Below are 17,785 nucleotides of genomic sequence, written 5' to 3'. Positions count from 1 at the left end.
TGGAAACCTTGGGTCACTCACTTTTTGCCCCCAGAGTTTGATGATACTTTGCTGCTACCATGAAGGCTCAGCCGTAAGTTAAACGACCCAAGTCATTCTAGATAATTGTGGTCCTAGCCCCTCCTAGGGGACTTCTCTTTATCTTTTTATCTTTGTCTTTACATTTCTATTCCCCGCTCCTTCTCTGACTCCTGTTCTATCCCATATTTTTCCCACAGGTTCTTTCATGTAGTTTCTTGTTACATCCCTGGTGGGAGTGTAGTGTTGCAGCATCTCGCCCCATTGGAGCTAGGTACTCATATGACAAGAGATTTACTGTACTATATCTAACTCAAACTTAGAAGTTTGTGCCTCTAGCTTGTCTTGTCATATAGTTGCGAGTCATTTCTTGCCCTGTTTAAACACCCTGTACCATATATTGTAACAAATGTCGATATGTATAATATACCTGCTAAATGACATTTTTCATCTGCGGTTAAAAAAAAAGAACATATATACCCAAGCATGGAGGTCTGGGCTGGTCCATGGGTGGCTTGCTCCTATGCTTCGGCATATGTTTTGTTCGGCAGAGATTTCTTCATCCACATCAATCAATGTGAATGGAGGAATCTATTAGGTTGTTTTTTTCGTTCAGCCCATGTATGCCCATTCCATTAGAAGTGGGTGGATGTAGGGCAGCATATTCTAATGGTGGGCATATCACATCTTTTTTCTGGCAGATATTTCCTCTTTTTTTCATTAAGCCCATAGGCTGCATAAAAAAACAACATAACAGTACCGATGGTGTCACCGGAGCATGCGCACTGTCTGTCATCCATTGAGAGCCATGTCACGGCCGTGGCTCCCGCACACGAGTGATGTCATCACGGCTCGGCCAGTCATGTGGCTGCAGCCCATGAATCCGGAAGGAACACTGGCTGAAGATGGAAGGCCCAGGGAGCTTAGACAGCTTACATTTTCAGGTAAGTCCTTCATAATGTGCTAGTATGCAGTGCATTCTAGCACGTTATGTTCTTAATTTGCAGGAAGAAGATTTTTTTTTTTTTCTTTACTACAGCTTTAAATCCCGTAAATTGTGAGGTGGGGCCTTCATGGATCAGACTTGTTTTTCCCCACACATCCCACAGATGCTCGATTGGATTGTGATATTTAGAATTGGAAGCCAAGTCAACACCTCAAAGTCATCTTTGCCTTCCTTAAACCGTAAAGAGGTGTACTTGGTCAGCAACATTTAGGTAGCTGATATGTGTCAATTAACATCTACATGAGTGGACCCAAGGTTTCCCCACAGAACGTTGACCAAAGCATCACACTGCCTCATCACACTCCATTCTGGTGTCATTGCGTATGCACCTAACCATCCACATGATGTAAAAGAAAATTAGATTTATAAGATTAGGCCATCTTCTTCCGTTGCTCTGTGGTCCAGTTCTGATGCTCACATGCGCATTGTAGGTGGCTCTGGGCATGGGTACCCTGACTGGTCTGCAGATACCCAGCTCAATACATGATAAACTGCAATGCCCATTTTTTCTGCTTTCAATACATCATCTTCAGTAACATTGTTTACTTGCTATCTAATATATCCCATCAACTTTCAAATGTCATTGTACCAAGATAACTAATGTTATTGTTTTCACCTCTCAGTGGTCATAAATTTATGGCTGATCGGTGCATATATACAGACACATATATATATATATATATATATATATATATATATATATATATATATACACCGTGTGCATTTTTATTACACAAAGCTACAGTATAAGTAGAAATGTAATCACCACTATAGCATATGCACAGATTTGACTTTACAATATAAAAAAAGTGTTTAGGTTAGGAATGCATATATATGTAATGTTTTTGAAAGGTTAAATTCCGTTGCTCTTTTTTTCAGCTACTGTCCATTTAAGGGCTTCTACCTGCCTAATAAAATTCTCCCTTGCTGTTTGCAGTTCCATAGTTTGTTATTTTACTGTTTAAGAGAGATGACTGTTATTTATGCCTTCAGTTTAGAATACAGCGGAATTTAATCAATCTGAGGCAAGGACATATTTCGAGCAGGAGATTACTAGTCTGTAAACACTTAGATAAATCCTTGGGGATAATCTATATAGTGTTACTGGCTGTCATCTGCAGAATACAGCTTACAGTATTTACTGTCAGAAAACTTATTCCAGTTCACTGAAATGTTTCTGACTTCTAGATGAAGAGACCATAAAGCAGCATCCCTTCCAGCCTGTGCAGAAATCACACAATGTTCTCAAACGTCAAACACATGTTGATAGGATATGCTGAAATAGAGAAGGATCTTCTTCCTAAACCGTGATGCTAAAGGAAAGCTTTTCCACTCCTTATTATATGTCATACAGAGATTGCAGAAAATGTCAAGGATTACTTTTTAGAATGGTATATAGATAATCCATCCAAGAAAGAAGGACCAAGGATGCAGTCGTCACAACAGCCAATGTGTCATATTATGGCTGGAAAGCCTAAAATATTAAACATCCCTTTATACTGTTACTGGTGTATAGAATAAATTTGCAGTTTAATAGGGTCAACTACAAACAACAGTTTAATAAGGGTTTGGCATGAAATATAACCCCTTCTTGACAAGTGTTCCAGATTAAATCAATCTATTGCAGATGAAACAACTGGCATTAGTGTGTAATGCACAACTCCAGCTAAAATGTTGTATTTATTTTTTTACTAGTACAGGGAAGATTTAGACAATTTAACAATGCTAGTTTTCTGACTGTTATACAAGCAATGACTTTAATACTCTGTCACTGACCCCAACTATTCAAATCAGAAATTTTACCTTAACAATGATTTTTCAAGCTGTATGCTCATCCTGGACAGCTAACTGAAAGTGAAGAAAGCCATAAACAGCCAGGGACAAAGACATCCTCAATAGCAACCTTCATATTTCTCCAGAGCCAGGTTCCTTTAGGTTGTTGTAGGAGAAACTCGTACATATTAGAACCAGAAAGCTGTTACATGTTCATGCTCATAATTCTGAGCAAAGGTTCACTGCAAGACAGGCATTGGCATGCACACGCAAATGTATTAGCATGTGTGCAAAAAAGAATGTGCGTATGAGCACATACGTGCCCAGTGTTAGCACTGCCAACAAATGGCCCATTTAAGATGGACTATGACATGAACAGATTGCTGAGTGATCTTCAGCTAGTCCCTGCTTATCTCTACCTTGATTTGCTATTCCTGTCTACCAGTGTATGACCCGACTTGCCCCTGACCTCTCTGGATTTCTGCCTGACCACTGTGACCTTGGCTTTGTCAGGATTCCTCTCCTGTCTTTAACTCCCTGTATCTCACTGCCTGACTGTGTACTGATCTCGGCTTGTACCCTGACAATGCCTGATGTTCCTGTACCTTACTGCCCAGCTGTTAATGTCCTTTTGGCTTATGTACTGTCTACGCTCCTGTCTGCCAATCAATTGTCATTGTGTTCCAGTTTCTGGTTCCTGTCTGGTGATCTACCATCATCTACTTCCAGCAAACAGCTGGTGTTGCCTGTTACTCTGGCCTTGTGCCACTCTGTGTCCTTACACTGCCTGTTATCACTACCAGGGGTGTTGGACAAGAGGTACAAGAGTAGTCCCCTCTTCAGCTCTATCTCCACCAGGTACGTGACTGCTGTCCTCACAGCTACTTGTTGTGGTAACACATGATAAAAAGCACATTTTACTACACATTACCATAATGTACTTTAATACATGATCTACAATTTGTTGGGTTGACATGTTAGAATAGCACCCCAATGAAGTTTTACAGTAAGTTTTAGTGCTCCATAGCACACATGCTGTGCATTGTGATGTGATGCATTAAAAGAAAGAAATGTGTGAATTTTGGGACAATTCCCTGCATTTCATACCCTTTCACAATGAATAGGCTGCTTCATTTCATTTAACAGAAATGAGTAGAGGGCCTTGGTGTATACATAACATATAACAAAAACAGCAAGTGGTAAGTGGCAAATTTTGCTGATGAATCATAATTCACAGAATCTTTTCTTAGGATACTGCTAATTGTTTTATTTATTGGTGGAAAACACATATTGGGTTGCTTTACTAAAGGCAAATAGAATTTTTACTTTGAAAGATAATAATTGTTTCCTTAGTATAGTGAAAGAAGTAAAGCTATGCTGACTTCCATCATCCAATCATGTGTAAGCCAAAAATGTCTTTCTTTGCACATGATTGGGTATCTTTCAGAATTTCCACAACATGAACAGAGCACCACATCTAATAACAGGTCTTGGTTGAAATATATTTAAAATAAAAACTGAGATGGGTAGATAGATCAGTGCATGGCCATCTTTAGTTGCTAACAATTTACTTGATATTGGATAGCTCCAAACAGATCTGAAACCATATTTAGTATATGATACTTTCCAACAACAAAATTCTAACTAAACAAGAAAAGTTGGAGGCGTGCCTTAGTACCAGATGTGAGTGCACGCTTCTTACTGCAGCTCCGGGGCATTCCTCCACTAACTTTACCAATCCTGTACTGCTAATCACCACTGTACTACACACTGTTACCCCATTTGGACCACAGAAGCCTTTTCCACTCCCCAGTGTCTGGTAGTAGATGGGAAGGCATAAAAAAACAGCCTTCCTCCAGAATGAGTGTTACCATGTGTTCTTGCCAAGATGGCTGCCGCTTCATGCTCTACTGTCTTCACCTGCCTCTATTCCTGAGCTGCTTGGGGATGTAGCAGATTTCTCATTGCCCTTCTCTCTGGTGGCCTCAGCCTCACCACATCTAACCCTTGTGGTGCTCTCCAAAATCAAGGTAAATTACACAGATCTAATGGGAAAAGTGGAGGAGCATAAACTGGATTTCTCTATCCTGCTCCAAGATATGCAGTAGATGGAAAGGGTTACTGATATTAAGAACCGCATTAGTGACCTAGAGGATACCACTAACCTCTTTATCCCCAAAATTACTATTCTCTGCCATAAACTTCAGGGAATAGAAGATAAACCTGATGATCTGGAAAACAGATTAAGAAGAAATAATCCTACCCTTTTGCTTTTTTGGAGAGCTGGCTGATGGAGGAATTAGCAAGGGATTGTTTTGCTCAGCAATTTGTTATTGAAAGGGCTCACAGAGTCCCAGGCAGACCTCTTTCATCAGACAATACACCTAGCTCTATGGTCATCAGGTTGCTTAAATATTGAGACATGTCCCTCAGAGCAGCCAATATAAAGAGAGACTGCACAGTAATAATGCAATGGTAGCTCTATTCCTGGACTACTCCACACATCCATAAACTCAAAGCACAATTCCAGTTACGACCTCAGCATTCAGTATGCTACGATCCTTCTGGCCAAGCTACGTGTTGCACACTAAGGGTGTCAGGGCTCCGGGTAGGACCAGAGGTATGTGAACTGACGCAGGGAAACGCAAGCTTCAGATATGTTATAAACAATATAATTTATTAATACTAACAATACATAAACGCAGTGCAATACTAAAACATAACACAGTGAAAACGAACCAAACCATCCACAGATAACAATACATACAGTGCGAGCGTAGTCAGGCAAGCCAGGTCAATAACAATCGGGCAGGTAGGAACAGGAGGAGCAGGCAGAGAGTAGTCAGGTCACGAGCCAGGTACAGCAACTAATGGGCAGGTAGGTACAGGGGTCAGGCAGAGAATGGTCGGGGTCACAAGCCAGGGATCAAACAGGAGAAGTCAGCAGAGGTCCGGATCAGGCAGGGTCGGCAACGAATCAGTCAGACAGGAACAGGAATGCAGGTAACAAGATACAGGGGCCCATGGAAAAACACACACCAAGGCACAGACTGCAGGTATGGCCATCCCTTAAATACACCTGTAATCAGCCTCAGGTGTCTTGGCTGATTGCATGGTTGAGTCTCTGATTGCTGAGAGCACCCGCTGGCCAGCCCTGGTACTGCAGCCCACAAGGCAGGTTAGTCCCACCATTATTGGCAAGTCCATTCCTGACAAAGGGCAAACCTTTTTCTTCAGCATACCAAAATGTGCTCTTGCCTGGTGGAAACCAGGTTTTACATGGTATTTGCTTATAGTATCTGCAATGTTGTGACACTATTATGTTTTTGTTTTTTTTCTATACTTATCATCTGTCTGTCTGTATGTTTAATTAAGGAGGATATTGCTCCATAGCTCAGAGCTATTTTGGTATTGTCAATTTTTGCCTATGACCATGTTTCCCACCATAGGACATAGCTTGGGGAAAAAGGCTGCTCTGTACTGGTTGAGTTGGGCAGGGGAGTTTGACTTTAGGTCTTTGTTTCTTTGGGCCATGATGCTGTTCTTTTTTCAGTTTTGTTTTGTAGTATGTATGGATGTGTGTATAGTCTGCTCTCTCACCCTTTTTGTACTTGTGGCTGTGACCCAAGGAAAAACTTTATTGACTTTAGCATGATCCTGAATCTTTTATATATACAGTTGTGGCCAAAATTATTCAACCCCCACTGAAATTGAGTGTTTTGGCCAGTTTGACATTGCTTTTGATCATTCAGTCATCTTGCTTACATTTACATTAAAGAGGCACTTGTAGGTCAGACAAATATAACATAACAGTTATAATGAAATAACCACAAATGTCTTTTCTGTGCTCACAGCATTATCAGTTTTATTCAACCCCCAAGTGACATTCAATCTTAGTACTTAGTACAGCATCCTTTTACAGTTATAACAGCTTTTAAACGTGAAGCATAGCTTGACACAAGTGTCTTGCAGCGATCTACGGGTATCTTCGCCCATTCTTCATGGGCAAAGGCCTCCAGTTCAGTCACATTCTTAGGCTTGCGCACTGCAACTGCTTTCTTTAAGTCCCACCAGAGGTTCTCAATCGGATTTAAGTCTGGTGACTGCGATGGCCACTCCAAAATGTTCCAGCCTTTCCTCTGCAACCATGCTCTAGTGGACTTGGAGGTATGCTTGGGATCATTGTCCTGTTGAAAGGTCCAACGTCTCCCAAGCCTCAGGTGTGTGACGGACTGCATCACGTTTCCATCCAATATCTCCTGGTACTGAAGAGAATTCATGGTACCTTGCACACGCTGAAGCTTCCCTGTACCTGCAGAAGCAAAACAGCCCCAAAGCATGATTGACCCTCCACCATGCTTCACAGTAGGCAAGGTGTTCTTTTCATCATAGGCCTTGTTCTTCCTCCTCCAAACATAGCGTTGATCCATGGGCCCAAACAGTTCTAATTTTGTTTCATCAGTCCACAGAACACTATCCCACAACTTTTGTGGTTTGTCCACATGGCTTTTGGCATACTGCAGTCGACTCTTCTTATTCTTTGGAGACAGCAAGGGGGTACGCCTGGGAGTTCTGGCACGGAGGCCTTCATTACGCAGTGTGCGTCTTATTGTCTGGGCTGAAACTTCTGTACCCACATCTGACAAATCTTTTCTCAGTTCCTCAGCAGTCACACGGGGACTTCTCTCCACTCTACGCTTCAGGTAGCGCACAGCAGTCGAAGTCAGCATCTTCTTTCTGCCACGACCAGGTAGCGTTTCAACAGTGCCCTTTGCCTTGAATTTGCGAATGATGCTTCCTAAGGTGTCTCTTGGTATGTTTAACATCTTTGCAATCTTCTTATAGCCATTGCCCTTCCTGTGAAGAGAAATCACCTCTTCTCTTGTCTTCCTGGACCATTCTCTTGCCTTCACCATGTTTGTAACCACACCAGTAAATGTCTAGAAGGAGCTGAGTATCACAGTCATTTTAAAGCTGCCTAATTGGTGCTTATTATGCTTGATTGCTGCTCGGTGACATCCACAGGTGTTTTCAATACCTGATGGAAAGCACCTGTATGAACCTCTGTTCTTCAGAGTGGTAGTCTTTAAGGGGTTGAATAATTGTGGCAATGAAGAAACCACATAAGAACCATTTACTACTGTATTACATAAACAATTGATGTCATTTTAGTTGCATTTGGGTAGTTACAACGTCCTTGTAGGATTTGATTCTGAATACAATTCCAAATGTACACTATAGTCCCTAAACCCCTTTACAGCATTGGGGGTTGAATAATTTTGGCCACAACTGTATCAGAATTCCCATGTCTACCATAACCTTTCTTACTTGGAATATTAGTGGCCACATGTGTTATGTCTACATTAAACCCACTTAGTAAACTCTCAAAAAACACTGGGTGATGTGGAGCTTTCACTCTACCTATTTTAACTATGCAGATGGTATTTCTGTTTTCACTCATAAAGGCCTCTCTTTTGTTTGTCTCCCCATAGTGTCTGACCCTAATAGATATGTTATTCTCCACTCCAAACTTTGATACACCGAGGTGATTTATCTACATACTGCATCCTGTTTTAGATAGGGGTTACGACCCCTACTGACAGACTCCAAATGTTTTACTACTTGGTGTGCTGCATATAAACATGTAAAAGTATTGCATGTACTCATGCCAATCCAAAACCTGTCGAGTCTTATCTAGAAATGATTATGCACTAGCCACCTCAGACTTGCTTCCCTGACTAAACCCAGTAAAGACAAAATACTCTGTGGCTCTTAATGTTCCATTTCTTTATTGAATAATGATGTTAAGGTCTTGGCTAAAGTATTTTCTAATCATTTGAACAAGGTCATCCTTTCTATTGTTAACCCGTACCAATCTGGGTTTAAGCCAGGCAAAAGCACCTATGATAAAATCAGTCATCTATCTACATTTATAAAGTGCTGGTAAATATCAGAAAAGTGGTTTGATGCTGTCTTAGGATGTTCAAAAAGCATTTGACACCTTTAGGTGGCTCTTTCTCTGGGAAACTATGTTGCTGGTTGGCTTTGGCCCTCTTTTTTTGTATGGGTTCATCTGCTCTTCTCTAACTCTCAAGCAATAGTTTGCAGGAACAGTGATATATTGCCCCAATTCTAGTTTACATCAGCAGTAACTGAAACTTGCTTTCACAATATTATTAGTATGGATGATAGACTAATCCAATTGAAGTTTATTAACCATTTACGTTACACTCCAAAGAAACTGTCTCAAATGGGACTGGCGACATAAGCTTGTTATTCAATGTATGTAGAACTGTCAGCTAACCTACTACATATGTTTTGGATTTGCCCTCACTTCTCCTCCTTCTGGATTAAATTATTTTTAATCTATTCAAGGCCAGTCTGAACCTACAGGCTCCCAAAACTCTAGAGGTGTGTCATTTAGGTGTAGCACTCTCCTAGTTGGGCTTTTAGGTAAATTTAGTTTTTGGCTTCAACTGTAATCAAGGAAGCAGTGATCATTTGGTTTGGTCTGCCCAAGAGCTCCACAGGCTGAGAGTTTGATTACAACAGCCTGTCTCTAGAAAACATTTCTGAAGCTTAGGGTGGGAGAATTTAAATGTCCAGCCTGAATATTCAGCAGGGCCTAGTCAATCTCTTCCCTGTGGAGATTTGTCTTTTTACCCCAGTGGGGATGGATCTGTGAGCTGAGAGGAGGGAGGCTGTTTGCCCCTGAAGTCTGTTGACTGGCTGCTGAACTACTTTCCTGAAGGCTGCACCTATGAACTGACTGTGTGCCAGGATCCTGTGAGCCTAGTTTCTTTTCCTGTGCTAAAGTGTCTTCATGGTCTCCAGTCATTAACTGTGGACTGTTCCAGTCTGCTGTTACCTGCACTCATACTGCTTCATGGTCCCCAGCCATTAACCTATAGACCATCCTAGGCTAAAACTACTTGTGCTACTTTTTGTTTCATGGTCCCCAGCCGTGAACCTTTAGACTGTTCCAGTTTACCTGTACTTGTATTATTGCTACAGAGAGAGAAGTGTCCACAGACTGTGGTTGATGCTTTGAAGTATTCCATACCCCTTTGCCCTCCCCTGTTACAAGTTTCTTCAAGCCATAAATATTCAAAAAGATATCCGCTAGATTGTTCAATGAGCCAGAGTGAATGGAATGTTGCTGTGTGCCTGGCTGCCTCTACACAGTGTGGGGAAAGAACCTGTCTTAATCAGCAACTTCTACGGGGGTAGCGATACATTGGCTTTCTCAATGATTTTGTTTGACATTCCTATTATGTATCTTTTGCTTTTCTTCCGCTTGGAACACTAGAAAAGCTATACTCCACCTACAATGCAATATTTCTGTCATCTTGTCATTGCAGCCCTACCTAAATATAAAGTATAACATTTACCAAAGTATGGCAGCCCTGGTTAGATATCTCAGCCTCTCAGATGGCTGACTTTTTCATCTCGTAATCATCTATGGGATGTCTCTTTCTTTAGCATGGGTTTGGGTTAACCTCATTATTGTGATCATGTGTATGTCTGAATGTCACTGTTTAGGCTACCAAGACCTTTACTGTTATATTTTTCTACTTGTACTATTGTGTACTTTGTACACCTTACTGGGTTGTGTGTGGCCACCTACCATTGAAAACGTTGCAGTGCTGGTGGTCATTTGTTTTGTACACTCCCTTTTTTTCTTGGAAAAAAAAACATATAAACACTTTAAAAAAAAACAACAGCAAGAAAGTTCAGGAGATGTCCAGAAGTATTTGGGCAGCTGTGCATACCTAAAGAAAACAACCTAATTAACAAAAATCAGAGGCAGCATGAAGCTACATCAAATTTGAAAACATGAAGGAAGATAACATATCTGGAGAATTTAAAGTTACTGAAGTGTTTGTGACTAAATGAAGGCATTCTGATTATTATACCAAGCTAGGTCCAACTGTGTGCTCTTGGACTGATATCTGAAGAAAAAAACTCTCTCTCTGGAAAAGAACCAAGGTTGCATGTCCTCACTTCACAATTCCTGGTATTAGTAAATGTGGAGCATAGCGGTGCCTGTACATTCCTGCAGAGGCTTTCAGTACCTCCTGCTTCACCTGAATGTCAGACCATTCAGACTTGCAAAGCTTTTGTAGAATACCAAAAAATTAATACGTAATATTTAGATTTACCTGATCAAAAACTGAAAATTCATTTTTTTTTGTCCAAACCAAGACAAATAAATGCAAAACTACTCTACATTTTTTTTAACTAACTATATGTTCTGTATGAACTGACCATGTAACAAAATGACAGTGATAGATAAAATTAGCCTAGTTGACTTAAAAAGTGAAGATTTCCAATGTAATTTTTAATTGCGCCTAAGTACAAAATAATCTATATTTTTATTTGAATTCCTCCTAAAATATAGTAGTGCACTGCTAGCATCTAAGGATGCCTAGGCACTTCTATGCCTAGAACCTCATAGCTGTGTATCTGCAGTGTGAATCTTAGGCACTGCTTCCACTGACTGCTGAATCTTGAAATTTGGGCTGCTCACTGTTCTCCTTGCTGAAAGCAAAGCCCTGCCTCTAAAGATGGCCACCTCAACACAGTGTAGAACAAAGCATGGTAATATCAATAACAGAGAGAATTACAGCTGCAGGTAGCCTACAGGCATTACTTCTGGCTAGTTATTTGCTGTTTGTTTGGCTTTTTTTAGTTTAACTGCTTTTTTTTTCATTTTGGCTAGAGTAAGGAAAACTTGAAAACATTTAATAAGAAGCGAGAGAAAATTTCTCCAAAGTGAGGTATATCGCCCCTAAGGCAGCTGTTGCTGGAAGAATTGTCCTTATTGGAAGAGTTTGCTATTCCAGTTCTTAAAAGGTCAGCTGCAGGGAGAGCATAGACAGGTCTGGTGACTAGTCATTTGCCCTTTCTCTGGTGCACAGCTTCTGCAGTTGAGGTTCTCTTTAGGGCCCCCCTATAATTAAATTAACTAGTAATGTTTTAAGCCCTTAACAGCCATGACAGAAATTGAGGAGACCCTGTGGTCTCATAGCCCCATCTGAGGTCTGACAGCTAAAGCTCCCAGCTGTCCCTGCATACAGACCTTGTTCCTGGATTTGATAATTCCAGAGTCTCTGGGTAGATCCTGCATTTCACTACATTTTAACCCTGGAATTTGCACCTTCAAAACCAAATAAGACGCTCCTATATACAGTATCTATCCTGACACATCATAAAATACTACTCTATGGGAGGGATTTACTAAAACTGTTGCATGTAGGATCTGGTGCAGCTGTGCAAGCTAGCCAATCAGCTTCTAACTCCAGCTTGTTCAGTTAAGCTTTGGCAATATAACCTGAAAGCTGACTGTTTTTTATGCAGAGCTGCACCAGATTTTGCACTCTCCAGCTTTAGTAAATAACCCCCTATAAGTCTCAAAATTAAAAGAAAATTTACCTTAAATTGGTTGTAAACCCTTTTATATACCCAGTTAGGTGACTCACAGATGAAACACAGAAATGAAACAAATCCTCCTACATAAGTTGTACCGGTTTATCTGCAGTCTTATCTTCTCTACAGCAATTCAAAGTCCAGAATTTATACAGATTGTTTGAGATTTCAGAAAGCAGAGGGCAGGGAGCTGCAGTTAAACTTTGCAAAACTCAATGAGAGCTGATTGGAGGGGCACACCCCCCTTTACACAGGAGTAGAGCTGAGGCTGTCAATCACAGGCTGTGAGCACCCTCCACATCACCTTTTTTTTACCTTTTGGTGTCCGGAAAAGCTGACAGAAGGGGCTCATGCAGATAGCAGAGAAAGGAAGCAGCAGACAGAAATGACAATTAGTGCTTCGGATTGAGGCACACTTTAGAGCAACATGCTTTGTTCATATTTCATATTAGAGGTTTACAACCACTTTAAATGTTTGTAATATGTGTGAAATATCCTTTTTTCCTATGATCATCAGTTCCATCTAGTGCTCACAATGGGGTATTTTCCTCATTGTGTTATTTCAGTAAAATACTGCATTGTCTCCACTAGATGGAGCTGATGATAGAAAATGACAATTCACACAGATTAAACATTATGGGGATGATTCATGACATTTGTGCAGATGTGGAGACATTCACAAAATTATTTTTTTTTCATAATTCGACCCCATAGTATCTTATATTTTATTAAATGTAGAAAAGCCTGTGAGGGATGACATTGTGGAGAGCTGCGAGCAAAATAGCAGTTTCCTGCTTTCCAAACTCACATCTTTTGATCAATGTCTCCCGTTGACATATCTGTGCTTACTCTCCTTCATTCCTCATCTTCTCTAGATCCAGTGCCTTATAAATATGATGACTATCAATGCAAAATTCTGACACTCTGTTAGATGTGAATGTTATTTGCCCTTTAAAATGACAGGGAGCTTTGTGAGACAGCAGAGCTACCAGGCTGTAATTGTGGCCATTACATTGACATCCTTTACTATTGATGCATTGTGCAGTCAAAAACAAAAGTATACACTCGAGTGACATTTCCTCGTCATGCAATTAATATGCCTAAAATCTTTTCTTTAATTGCTTTGTTTCTTCATTCAGCCAAGATAAAAATCCATTTTGTACAAATACTAATGTGTCAGCGTATCCCCCAAGTAGATGAAAGGTATATTTTCCCTTCAAAAGCAGTTAATCGACAAAGCACCTGGGCTACTTTTTTTTTTTTTTTAAAAAAACATGAATTACATCGAGGAGAGCTAGACAAACCACCAAGGAGTTAGTGGTATTTAAAATTAATTTGAAAAGTTCTTCACTGTACCTCCAGCTGTCAGAAATGCACTTTAGATATGTCAAGCATTATTCAGTCTCCTTTTGCTGCTTTTTCATGATATATTAAGTAAATCTTAAATCTTTAATAGACAAGTGCCATTTAATGAAAAGCTCGGAGACAGTTCAGTTAAAACAGTTGTAAAGAAATTGAATGTGTTTTAATGTGTTATATGGAGGAGAAAATGGTTTCATTTGTCCTTGCGGAGCAGAGAAATTTCAAGCCAATTAAAATATTCTAAATATGGTGTTATCTATTGCATTATTTTATATAATCAATTTCAGATAAGACTTTCTATCCAAAATAGAAAAATGATGCTACACAGCTACTGTTTTATTTATGTAGCTACCAATATATTGCTCTTCGCGGCAGTGGACATTTTACATTAATTGTATGCAATTTAATTCTACATTTTAAATTAGATTTTGTCAGCTTTTAACGAGACGTGTTCTCTATTAAAATGCCCCTCATCTGATTGGATGAGGTGAAGAGCATGATGTCATTGTCAGAGAGCTGGGTTTGCTGTATTATAAGATTACAGAGAAAGGAGATAACTGAGGGAAAGGCAAAAATCATGTAACAACTGCATATGAAATTTCACATGAAATCCAAGGCACAAAGAATTTTAACTACCACAAAAGGAACAAGGGCTAGATGTCCCTAGGCCTAAACAGCCAAGCAATCATAGGTAATCTTTGGTACTTAAAGTGGAGCTCAAGTCCCCCTAAAAATGTTTTGTTAAAAGCAGATCCACGATGACATTACAAATAGCATTAATAATTAAATATTAAAAGCATTGTAATTACTTAGAAAATCATAAACATTTACCAGGATCTTGGAAGCAGGCAGGCGCCATGATGGTTGTGGGTATCTGAAGCCCGCAGGTATTTATTTCCTGGAATCATGCTGCTGGCTATCCCAGCATGCAACACTTGTTCCTGCACATGCGCAGTACAGACACTGCTTGGCGCGATGTGTGCAGTGCTAGTTGCCATAACAATGGTGGGGCGGATGAAGTTCCCTTCCCCCACCCCCATCAGGCAACCTGTACAGCACTGTACTGCAAGGAAGGGAATATATCATGGACTCCAGTAAAATGGCGCAAAACACCTCCCATTCGCATCATTTCCAGTTTCCAAGTCCCGCGATTACAGGAAACCAAAGGACTCCTGGGATACAGTAAAGGACATCCCAGGAGACCTTGCAAATCGCCTTACGAAGTCATCACCTAGGCTGTCAGGACCGGAACTGTAGGCTTGCCGAGGATTAAAAGGTATGTATGATAAAAAAATATCCAACTTGTGCTTTATTTCACAGGGACTACATAATAAGGTAAAGTATTAAAAATGGGTGGAACTTCGCTTTAAAGTGGAGCTCCTGGCTTCCCCCAAAAATACAAATTTTAATTTAAGGACACTTACCTGTCCAGGGATCCAACAATGTCCTCACTATACACAAAGGGGATAAGATGCCACATGAGGCTCTGTTACCATGTGTAATTTTAGTATCTATAGAAAGAAGAAACCTCGTTAAATGTCAAATTACAGGTTGATATCGCTCCTGATTGTAGATACCAAGAGTTTGGCCAAAATCCATGTGGATAGGCTAAAGTTTCACCTACAGAGGCTGATACACTGGTACCAGAAGGGATTTATCTCCTAGATTGTAAGCTCGAAAGAGCAGGGCCCTTGAACCCCTCGTGTTTTGTTTTGTTACTGTATTGTCTCATGTTCTGTCCCCCACTATAATGTACAGCGCTGAGCAAACCTTTTAGTGCTATATAAATACTGTATAATAATATCTTAGAGGGGAGCCAGAGATAATTCACAGAGTGATCTTCATTTTTACACTGGGTGTGGGAGCTAATAGAATTACTTGCTTCATTTCATCAACAAATACTGAAAAATCTGTTTCCTAGAGACCTTGACTTTGAATGGCACACTTTGTGTATGGTGACAAATGTGAATCTGTGAATGACAATATTTTTCAAATGCACATTTCATCTAAATGCTTGTATTGCTCTTCTTTCATCTTCTCTATTATATACTGTAAACAAAGGTATAATATAATATATATATTATTTTTTTGTGTGTGTGTATATATATATATATATATATATATATATATATATATATATATATATATATACATACATACATAACGGCAAATTCATACATCAAGTTTATGCTCAGAAGTACAACATAGCTGAATTTCTTTCTGCTGTAGCTAGTCTTTTTTCTGATGCATTTTCCTCATATCAATAGATGTTAGAGATGCAACATGATGGGTAAGATGAAGCAGTACTTCCCTGCTGACTTACTGTATGAGTAGGCAAGCTTTCATTCTGGTGGGTAGACTTTACAGAAGGAGGGCAAGAATTTCCATTCTGGTGGTAAATGTGCAGAGATCACTTCTGACTGCGCACTGATGATACTGATCATAGCTTACGAACTATGCCTTTGACTGCTAACTCGATACCTTACTTTGGTATTTTGCCTGCATGTCATCTGTCACTAGTGGGACAAACCTGATGCATGCAATGTAAAAAGATCTAATAATAAAATTCGTACTCTCATCTAGGGGATGAAGACCGGGCTTCCCTAGGACTCTTCAGGGAAGCACATGCCTAAAGACTTTCTAATAATGGTGACCAAGAGAATTCAAACTAACCTGTAAAATCCTTGTTCTTTTACAAAACAAAAGTTTCCAATGGTTGATTGTAAAGGTCTCTGTAGTGATTTCCCAATTTAGTAAATTATCCTTTTTGAGGTTTATGGTGTAGCTTTTGCTGCTATGAAGGCATCTTACTTAAACCAAAAAAGATCTCATCTTTAAACTGTTAAGCATGAACATATGTTAAATAATAGGAGTATTATTTAGTTAAAAATTATTTTGTATATTATTTTAGCATAAAAATATATCTGCTTTGGAATCTAGGTGTATGTTGAATTAAAAATGAGTATCATTCTGAAAAAACTGTGCTATCGCCAAGTCTTTTTTTTTTGTAGTAAATTTGTATTCTGCAGCAAAGACAAAAAAAATTCACACTAAAGATGGAAGGGAAAGAGATTTAGCTAAGTTACAGTTTTAGTTTTCACTGCTCTTGTACATTCATGTTTATGCTTTCTGATCTAAAACTATATTTATTCTGATTGTTTTTTTTATAATGTCAGCTTATTGTCTTTGAACCGTCTATCTCTGAGAATGTGAGCTTTTTGTGGTATCCTTAGCAGAATGTAAACTTTTAGCTGTTCAGAGAACTAAACTGTATAAAGGCACACAGCTTGTGGTTAACCTTACTACAGAATGTCTTTTCTGACATTAGTGCACAAAGCTAAATTGCAAAAGTGATGCTTCCAAAACAAAGGTTGCTCATTGTTACTTAGAACAAGAATGCATAAAAGCAGCTTTACTGTGCAGGGATGTGAAGGGTATTTCCTAAGAGTGGTCAAGTAAACAAATCTTCTTTCTACAATTATTGAATCTTTTCTCAACAAAACTAAATATCAAAAATTGCAGCCCACCAGTCTTTAAGTGTTGTGGCTGTATTAGTTTTCCTTTGTAAGAGTTGTCACCCTCTTATTTCCCCAAGTGGCCCTGTAAGTATCAAGATTCCGATCCTAGGGTGACAATGCTTACTATACTGCATCGATGGAAGAGCGGCTTTGTCACCCTAAGCTGCTCTCCTGATTAGGAGTACAAACAGCTATCTTTCTCCTCCTCTCAAATACTTAGGGAGGAAGGGTTGTGACTTTCACAAAAAGTTACAAGGAATTGGATTTATGACAGGATAAACAGGTCTTTTTCTGTACTTGCACAAAATATACTAAGCCTAAAAAAGAAAACAAATGTCACCACATCCAAGGACTGGTAAGCTGCAATATATTGAATAGGGTTTAGCGAATCTGCCCCGGTTCAGTGGAACCAGTGAAAGGTTTACATACCTGAAACCCATTGAAGTTTAAAAAAGATGAAACAAGCTATGTTTTTCTGGCCACTTTCAAGGATAATAGACTATAATAGGTTATTATTGAAAACGTTTAAGGAGAGCTGGGCACTCCTTAAAGAGGACATATTATTTAGCAAGGAGACGGTCTTTTCATGGAGCAACATGAAAATTACACAAATCCTTTAAACATGTTTGAGGGATACCTTAAATATGCACATGATGTTATAGAACAGTGCAATGCAGTC

General features: G+C 39.6%; 1 protein-coding gene across 1 annotated transcript in view; it reads left to right on the top strand.

Moving 5' to 3' along the window:
- The first annotated feature begins 826 nt into the window (after positions 1 to 826).
- THEMIS (thymocyte selection associated) overlaps positions 827 to 17,785 on the top strand; it is a 93,984-nt gene continuing 77,025 nt past the window's right edge. Inside the window, exon 1 of the mRNA XM_089686376.1 lies at positions 827 to 962. Coding sequence (XP_089542502.1) covers positions 827 to 962 — 136 coding nt within the window. The remainder of the gene's footprint in view (positions 963 to 17,785) is intronic.

This window comes from Staurois parvus, unplaced genomic scaffold, assembly GCF_062004578.1.
Source record: "Staurois parvus isolate SC_StPar_1 unplaced genomic scaffold, SC_StPar_1.0 ptg000397l, whole genome shotgun sequence".
NCBI lineage: Eukaryota > Metazoa > Chordata > Amphibia > Anura > Ranidae > Staurois > Staurois parvus.
Note: the sequence above shows the minus strand (reverse complement) of the source record. Positions and strands in the feature narration are given on the sequence as shown.